The sequence below is a fragment of the Neophocaena asiaeorientalis genome, unplaced genomic scaffold (assembly GCF_003031525.2).
Source record: "Neophocaena asiaeorientalis asiaeorientalis breed wild unplaced genomic scaffold, Neophocaena_asiaeorientalis_V1.1 scaffold156, whole genome shotgun sequence".
Taxonomy (NCBI): domain Eukaryota; kingdom Metazoa; phylum Chordata; class Mammalia; order Artiodactyla; family Phocoenidae; genus Neophocaena; species Neophocaena asiaeorientalis.
In genome coordinates this window covers 466,569-475,768 of record NW_020173773.1, presented here as the reverse complement: position 1 = coordinate 475,768, position 9,200 = coordinate 466,569, and the positions used below count along the sequence as shown (strand labels likewise).

Here is a 9,200-nt window from a genome sequence, read left to right as displayed (position 1 = left end):
GGTGGGGGTTTCAGACAAAAGACAGGCTTGACTAGAATAAAAAGCCAGAGAGCATCCCTGATGGACAGGGTGTAAGCATTTAAGGCGGCCATCAGGGGAGGAGTTGAGGAGTGTGTGGGCTCCCCTGCACCCTGCAGGAGAGGCCTGCTGTGTGAACACTGGAGAGCCCCAGAGGGCACGGGAGCCTCTTGTTTGCTGATTTCTTTCTGTTAGATGGCAAGATTTGAGCAGGTTTATATGCCGAGAGGAAGAGCCCCTACTTTTCAGACCCCGGGGACCTTTGATGCAGGGCCAACTGTCTCCCAGGACTATCGATGACTAAATGAGTTAATACATAGAGACGGCTTAGGAGGTGTTCCCTGTCACCATGCTTCGGGGGAACACTTCTAAGATGAGTTGCAGGCAGCACTCTCTTTTCTCTTCAGTGCCTTCGAACTATCTCCCTCCCTTCTCTCATTACCCTTGAAGAGGAGTAGACAGGCTGCATCTTCTCTCCAAGGCTGACAGTTTGCTGCCAAGGGTGGGAGCATCTGAATGGCCCCAGATTCTCAGACCTGGGTCTGGGCCTCATGGTTTACTGATCTCCCTTGAACCTGACTTCAAATGCTCTCAAAACCACACTGGTCTGTCTCACTGTTCCTGCCTGTGCTGGACCACCCTGTAGGCTGCCGGCATTTGCTCTGAGGGCATGTGGAGATACAGCCTGAGGTCCTGGGTATCAGGACGTTGAAGCTGTAAGCTGGGACTCCCTCTTCCTACAGAAATAAAGATGCCAGAAGCTGACTCCATCTGTATTAGTTTCCTATGCCTCCTGTAATAAATTACCACAAACTTAATGGCTTAAACAATAGAAATTTATTCTCTAACAGTTCTGGAGGCCTGAAGGCTGAAGTGAGTCTTATAGGACTAAAGTCAAGGTGTCAGAAGGCTGGTTCCTTCCTGAAGCTCCAAGAGATAGTCCATTTCTTGGCCTTTTCTAGCTTCAGGTGGCTGCCAGCATTCCTTGGCTTGTGGCCTCATCACTTCCATCATCAGGTTGCCTCCTCTTCTGTAGTCAAATCTCCCTCTGCCTCCCTGTCATGAGGATACTTGTGATTGTAGTTAGGACCCACCTGGATAATACAAGATAGTCCCCCTATCGCAACATAGTCTCTTTTGCCATATAAGGTCACCTTCACAGGTTCCAGGGATTAGGACCTGGTTACCTTTGGAAGCCGTGATTCAGCCTACCATACCATTATCAGAGTGCATTCTCCAAGTGCTCTTGTCAAGTAGGTAGGGCATATATTATACTTGTTTTACTGTGGAAGAAACTAAAGCTTTGTGACCTTTTAAAAGAAACACAGACTTTGGAGTCAGTAGCAGGGCGAAGAAACACAGACTTTGGAGTCTGTAGCAGGGCGAAGACCAATGTCAGGCCTCTGTCTGCAAACCCGGGGCACATTCTATAGCCTCACATTAAGCCCCTCTCATTGCAGAGCCTCAGTGCTGAGACAGGACCCTGCAGGGATCTGGGGGGCGCTGCCTGGGGCAATGCGTTACATCAAAAGTTAGATGAGTCCTGGCTTCCAGGAGCTCATCTGCAGTTTCCATATCTGGGCAGGGAGGTGGCATAGCCATGGCAGAAACCCCTGGCCTTGCACAGCCCTTTGTGGGGCTCTGGGCATGGGTGGGGGGCTGCCTCTCAGACAGGGAGTTGATGTCTTCACTGGGCTTTTCCAGGGAAAGGGGGCACATAAAAATGCCCCTCCCTGGGGATGGCACGCTAGGGCTCACCTCAGTTCTAAGGAAGCACAGCTTCTCCACTGGCAAGCCGGGGCCCTGCTCAGCGCCAGGGAATGAGATATTTTCCATCAGACCTCTGTTGCCTGGGCTCAGCCAGAGCCATCTATTTTATTGTCTCGAGCAGATGAACTCAGATGTGGGGGAATGATGCTTTGGCTGGTAGGCTCTGTTGTTTGTCTTACAGAGGCCAAAACCCTCTCCTCTCTGTCGGACCAGGACCTAATAAACCCCACACGGAGATGCCTGAGCCCTGCCAATTGCACCCAACTGTGGGCCCTGCCTGAGAAACAATGTTTATCCTTCTTTCAGACGCCTGGCTGCCCCAGGCCCGGGGCCAAGGGCACAGCGCCTGCCCTGTCCTGCCAGCTCAGACCGCTATGGGGGAGCAGAACGGATAGAACAGACTGCAACAATTTGGAAGTGGGCGTGGCCTGGAGTTTAGAGAACCCTGAACCTGAATTGTAGCCCCTTACTCTTTGGTTCCATGTGACTGTCAGGGACAAGTTACTCTCATCACCGTCGCCCATCTGTGCACCAGTCTTGATGGCAGTGGGGGGTGGGTATTCTGCGGGTCCCAGCTGCCAGGAAGAGTAGGAGGAAGTTGTAAAGCCTGGATTAATCTGCTTCTCCCACTGCCCCCTCCATTGTCCTCTTCCCATCTCCTTCATAACCCACTATTGCAGAGACAAAAAGAGCACGTGCTCTCTGTAGTCACGTTATTTCAGGATCATTCAGGGCCATGTTCAATAATAATACTGCATAGTAAGCATGCAAGCAGGCTTTCAACTTGATTTAGAACCCAGCGTGGTTCTAGTGGTCTTTTAGGGCCTCTCATGGGCACCAGGTCTCCCCAAAGAGTCACTCAGGATGGCATTGCAGAGTTCCTGTCCCCTTAAAGCAGACTTGACCTTTGAAGGAGTCTCCTACAGCCAGAGTAAACTCCTTATGTGGGAACTTGGTCCCCGGTCCCCTCCAATTTCCCAGAAGGGGGCCCTGGCATCCTACCCACAGAGGCATAGGCTTGAGGACAGCTCTCTAGGACCCAGAAGGCGGGCCTCAGGGACATGACATACATTGCACAGTCAGGGCTGGTCTCTGCTGGTGGCCCGGGCCAAGCCCCTTGGGGTAGCTCAGTGGCTGGTGAAGCTCCACCTTCCTGGTCATACCTGTAAAGTCCTCTCCTCTGGTCACACTTCTCATGCTGCCGTGTATTCATCCAAGTTTCAGAACATCTGCTCAGGGCCTGTGGCCTGCCAGACACTGTGTATTCTGAGGACTGAGGACACAAAGAGGAAAGCCACAGACCCTGCTCCGTGGGGCTTATGCTCTGGATGGGGGTGGCTTTGAATCAGGAGAGATATGCACAAACACTGCTGAGATATAAGATGACATGTCCTGTAAGAGAGGTACATTCACAGTACTATGGGAGCAGGATGGAATCCAGTAAAAGGCTAGAATGGTTTTTCAGAGGAGGATGTGGTGTCAGAAAAGGGCATTGGAGCTTAGCTCCTTGAGGGATGAGTTTGTAGGATTGAGAAGTAAGAGGACAGCCAGAGCAAAGCATGGTGGCATGAAAGTGGCCCAGGATGGTGACAGTAGATGGCTTCATAGGAGTAGAATATAGGATAGATGAGAGGAATAGCAGGGGATGATGCTGAGAAAATGTCTGGCGTCAGGTTGGCTATACAGGGCCATAGAAGCCTGCCGAGGAGTTCAGACTCCAGGTGGCAGAGCCGGCAAGGGTTTTAGGGCCGGGGCGTTCTTCAATCATCCCAACCTCTCCATCCACCTCTCCTCCATCAGGAAGGTGCAAGGACACCCTCTCCACAATCACGGGGCCAACCACGCAGAACACATACGGGCGGAACGAAGGGGCCTGGATGAAGGACCCCCTGGCCAAAGATGAGCGGATTTACGTAACCAATTATTACTATGGCAACACCCTGGTAGAGTTCCGGAACCTGGAGAACTTCAAACAAGGTACGTGATATGGGTCCACCTTAGGGGTGCTCCTCCTTCCCCACTGTCCTCTGTTTTAATCATGGCCAGCTCTCTTAGGGTGGAGACAGTGGACAAGAAGGGCAACGCCTTCTTCTGATGGTAAAAGGACCTTCTCTGGTAGCAGGATGTCCCTCTTCCACACTCCCTCACATTCTCTGCTCTCTCATCTCTCAGCCCTGCCCCTCCTTCCCAGTCCCTGGGACATGGGACAACCCGGAGTCTGGTCCAGAAAACAGTAGTGATACATCCTCCCTTTCCCATGGCCCTTGACAGTTTACAGACCACGCTCACGTACATTAGCCCTCTGGATCCTTGAAACAGCTCAGCGAGGGGAGTGGAAATCGTTATTTCTAAATGACAGACGAGGATGCTATACAGAACTAGAAAGTGGCAGAACCAAGACACAAACTGTGGGCTCCAGACCTCAAGCCAATGGCACGTCCCATCTCTCTGGGCTGCCCCCTCCCTGCCTGACAGGTTGTCTCTGCACCGTTGCCCTCAAGCCTTCTGCCTTCTCACTGCCCACAGGTCGCTGGAGCAATTCCTACAAGCTCCCCTACAGCTGGATCGGCACGGGCCACGTGGTGTACAATGGTGCCTTCTACTACAACCGGGCCTTCACCCGTAACATCATCAAGTATGACCTGAAGCAGCGCTATGTGGCTGCCTGGGCCATGCTCCATGACGTGGCCTATGAGGAGGCCACGCCCTGGAGGTGGCAGGGCCACTCGGACGTGGACTTTGCTGTGGATGAGAATGGCCTGTGGCTCATCTACCCGGCCCTGGACGATGAGGGCTTCAGCCAGGAGGTCATCGTCCTGAGCAAGCTCAACGCCGTGGACCTGAGCACACACAAGGAGACCACGTGGCGCACGGGGCTCCGGCGGAACTTCTACGGCAACTGCTTTGTCATCTGTGGGGTGCTGTACGCCGTGGACAGCTACAACCAGCGCAATGCCAACATCTCCTACGCCTTTGACACCCACACCAACACGCAGATCATCCCCAGGCTGCTGTTCGAGAATGAGTATTCCTACACCACCCAGATAGACTACAACCCCAAGGACCGCCTGCTCTACGCCTGGGACAATGGCCACCAGGTCACCTACCATGTCATCTTTGCCTACTGACACTCCTGTCCCCAGAAGCAGAAGTGCAGAGGGGCTACTGGCACCTTGTGTGTGTGTGTGTGTGTGTGTGTATGTGGGTGTGTGTGGTTTAAAAAATATATATTATTTTGTATAATATTGCCAATGTAAAATGACAATTTGGGTCTATTTTTTTTATACGGATTGTAGATCAATCCATATGTGTATGTGCTGGTCTCATCCTCCATGGTTTATATTTTTGTGCGAATGAACTTTTCCTTTTGACCAGTAACCACCTTCCTTCAAACCCTCAACCCCCTCCAGCTCCCACATCTCGATCTGAGAAAATTTCTTCATCTGGGTCTTGCAGGCAGCTGGCACCGGAAGCAGGAGTGAAGGAGGCAAGAAAGAAGTGCTAAGGGGATGGAAAAACTGTTTTATGTGTTAGAGAAGTTTTTCTAAAAACCCAGAAATAAATGCTTTTTTTTTAATAAAGAAGAAATTTAAAATCACCCCCCCAGTGCGTTTTTGTTTAGCACTGATATGACTGGCAGGGTTAGATCCCTCCCCCAGAAGGAGATGAGATCTGTGTTGCATAGAAATACCCTCATGCTGAGCTGCCCCAGGCAGCTCCTCTCCCCTCCTAATGAGGGCTTCCTTGTGGCGGCAGGAAAGGGGGTGTTAGAGATTTGGAATGAGCTGACCCCTACACTCACTTTAATTTGGGGACATTGATCCCTTCCTGTCTCTTCCACTGTCACACCAGCTTCCTCGCGCTGTTCTGCTTTTTTCTAGTCATTAACCAAGATATGGGAACCTGTTCATTCCTTAGTCCTCCTCCGTGTGGTCTGGTGGTTGGCGCTGTTGAAGATACAAAGCTGAGTGTGACCTTGACCCTATACTTCTTGAGAAGCTTACAATCCATCAATCAATCTTTCCCCTCTCCGTAATCCTCTCCTCTGCCTCATCCTGAATGTTCACCTTCAGCCAGCCTTCCTTCCCAGCTTCCCCTCCAGGAGAAGGGCCTGGTTCTGAAACAAGGCCCCTGAGGGAAGTGTTTGCAGGATGGGAAGACCCGCTGTCCCTCCCCATGCACGGCCCGGCCCTGTGCAGTGCCTGTTGCCCACAACTTGCCCTTTCCTCCACATTACACAAAACGGGAGACAGAAAAGTGGAAAAAAACCTGAATGGGCGTCTCCTGAGTTTAGGGATGGAGGGCAGAACCCAAGAATGACATGGGAAGACAAGCATATCATGTCACCACACTGTCCCCACCCTCTCCACTCCCACCTCCATATAGGGAGCAGCTGCCGCCTGGTGAGTCCTTTTGCACAGACATGCTGCCCCTCCACGCTCCCCAGTCAATTCCTGTGCTGCTTACGCGGTGCGTGGCTTCCACGCCCACCCTGCTAGCAGCTTCCTCCACTTAGACTATTTCAAATAACAAATATCCAATGACTTCACTTTGTCTTGGGGCTGTTTGGGTCAAATTCTCCTGAGCAAGTGCAAGTGCCTGTCAGGCTTGGAGGCAGCAGCAGGGTTTAGAGGCAGGGAGATGGTATGTCCAGGGTTCAAAAAGGCTTTGGTGGGGCTTCCCTGGTGGTGCAGTGGTTGGGGGTCCGCCTACCGATGCAGGGGACGCGGGTTCGTGACCCGGTCCGGGAAGATCCCACATGCCACGGAGCGGCTGGGCCCGTGAACCATGGCCGCTGAGCCTGCGCGTCCGGAGCCTGTGCTCCGCAACGGGAGAGGCCACAGCAGTGAGAGGCCCGCGTACCGCAAAAAAATAATAATAATAAAATAAAAGTTAAAAAAAAAAAAGGCTTTGGTGGATGATGTTGGTGGTAAAGCTGCCCATGTCCAGAGGCCTTACCCGAGAGAGAAAGCATTTCCTCCCTAGATCCTGGCCCTTCTGTCAGGCCCCAGTTGGAGACCACAGCAAAGTCAGCCTGAGCTCACGGTAGGGCTGTTCCGAGGGAATGGGGTAAGCCAGCCGGAGAGTTGCTGGTGAGGAACTCACATCTTACGGAAATGTTTGTCTATCCATCCATCTATCATCTACCCAGTCATTCATCCACCAACCCACCCATCCATCTACGTAAAGTGATATATTTACAGTTGCCAGATTCCCAGACCAGGGCTTGTCACCCAGGGCACGCTCACCCCGCCTGGGACCTCACTGCTGGGTGGCCCAGAGGCCAGGACCGGATGTGTGCCTCTCTCCCACTTGTGCCTGACCCACAGCTTACTCTCTTTGCTGCTGTCCATATGACACCAAGGCCTCCCAATCTGCCTACTCCTCGGGTTTCTGCATGAACCTCCTAAAAGTTGGGCTGCCCTGCCACGTCAAGAAAGGAAGTTCTCAGACTTCACGTTTCCAGGGCGAGTGGCCTTCGATAATGGACCTTAGGAACAAGCCATCAGGGTCAGTAGGCAGTGGTCAGGGCTTGGTCAGGGCCCCAGCTGTCATGCAGAATTAGTTCTGGGAGGCCTGCCTCAAAAGTGCGGGTGTAGGATCCCAGGCAATGAGCCGCGTGCCCTGAAAAGCCAGAACCCAGGCTGAGGAGCCTCAAGGCAGGAGGGGCAGAGCAAGGGTCAGGCAGCAGTATTGCCTAAGCCGAAGGAGTGACTGTCCTAACCGTCCATGGTCTGGGTCCTTGGATCCCAGGACAGGTGGTCAGCAGGTAAGGAGGGCTGCCCTCCACCCCTCGGTGACTCTGCAATGAGGCTCCAACATGGAAACTCACGTGGCCGCTTACCCAAGAGTCAGTTTTCCTGCCCTAGCCCCTCAGAGCCTCCTCCTGGCCCCCTCTGTAGGTAGTCAGGAAACTCCGGAAACTACCCCTGCTGGGGGAGCCAGGGGACCATGATGAACAGCCTCTGGGGATGCCAGCTGCAGCCTCTCTGGGCCATCTAATTGCCCTACGGCCGAACCGCCCACTCGGGCCAGGTGAGGATCCTCTCCCCAGGTACCTCCCACACGCTGGAAGGAGGAAGCAGTGGAAGAGGTGACCTCGGGCCTGAAGCCGGGTGGTTGGAAACGGTTTCCCCGAGCACATCCAGGACTTCTCCAAGCAGCTTTCTCATCGTGGGTTTGAACTTTGGAAACATGAAGAATTAGAGAACGAGTTTCTCAGAAAGTTGAAGAGACCGAGCAACAGTCAGGTATGTACCCACCCTCCCTGGCCTTCTCCTCACCTGTGAAATGAAGGGGGATTTTCCAGCTCTCAGATTTGCTGTGGCTTTTCCGAGCTTTGTAACCTCGCACCGAACCTGAGGCATTTTCATCCCTTGATACTGATGGGAAAATAGATTTACTTTTGTTTTTCCTATTAAAGTGTTTCCCAATGGTATCATTTTCAAAAGTGGAGAAAAATAAGACTAACAATTTATCCTACATTCTTTTTACCTTCATTTATTCATGTATACATGTATTCATTCAACAAATATTCATGGAGTCCCCCACTGGGGATCCTGAGTGACCACGACAAAGTCCCTGACCTCAGAGAGCTTATATTCTGGAGTGGAAGAGAGAAAAGAAATGGGTTTATATGTGATATGACAGGTGGCAATAAAATAAAGCAGGAAAAGGATATAGAGAATCACAGGTGGAAGAGAGGGCGTAGCTTTTTGTGTAGGCAGGTGAGAGAAAGCCTGTGTGATATGGGGATATTTAGACAGAAGCGGAAGATAGCCAGGGCTGAGCATGCAGACCTCTGGAGGCTGACAGCAGGGGACAGGACCAAGCAAAAGCCCTGCAGCGGTCCCACTCAGCCTTATCAGCCCGGAGTCCCTCCAGGCACAAGGTGAGGCTGGCCAAAGCACCTACAACCAACCCAGCACCCTGGGCAGTGAGCAAGTTTATTCTGCAGCCGCTCGATAAGGTAACTCACCTGAACACAATTGGGTGATGGCGTGCAGGCCTTTTTCTCACTTGCTACCACCCAGTGAAGAGGGATGTCTGCTGGGAGAAACTGGGTCTGGGTCCTGACTCCCCCAACTTGGCCTTCATGGCACCTCAGAAAAGGAGCAGACACTGCCTACAAGGAGGGTGGGTGCACGGAAGATTCAAGCAAGGCAATGCAGGTAAAAGTAAGTGAAGAATATTAGCCAAAGTCCTTATTTAAATTTCTCAAGCAAGCTCCTCCTCTCGACTTCCCTGATAGTCTCCTGGTCTCTGGGATATAAGCTTTAGGCTCCTTTCTTAACCCCCCCCCGACCCCACAAGATACTGTCCTTCCACCCGAGGCACTATGGGAGGCAGTGGGTACTTGTGGACAAATCTTGGCTCTTCCCTGTTCTGGCTGTGTGATCTTGGAAAAACTA

General features: G+C 52.3%; 1 protein-coding gene across 1 annotated transcript in view; it reads left to right on the top strand.

The window, feature by feature from the left end:
* The window catches only part of OLFML2B (olfactomedin like 2B), a 39,379-nt gene extending 34,001 nt beyond the window's left edge, over positions 1 to 5,378 (top strand). The window contains exons 7-8 of the mRNA XM_024751636.1: positions 3,589 to 3,765; positions 4,315 to 5,378. Of these exons, the coding sequence (XP_024607404.1) occupies positions 3,589 to 3,765; positions 4,315 to 4,916 (779 nt within the window). The 3' untranslated portion in view covers positions 4,917 to 5,378. The remainder of the gene's footprint in view (positions 1 to 3,588; positions 3,766 to 4,314) is intronic.
* The last annotated feature ends 3,822 nt before the right edge of the window (positions 5,379 to 9,200 follow it).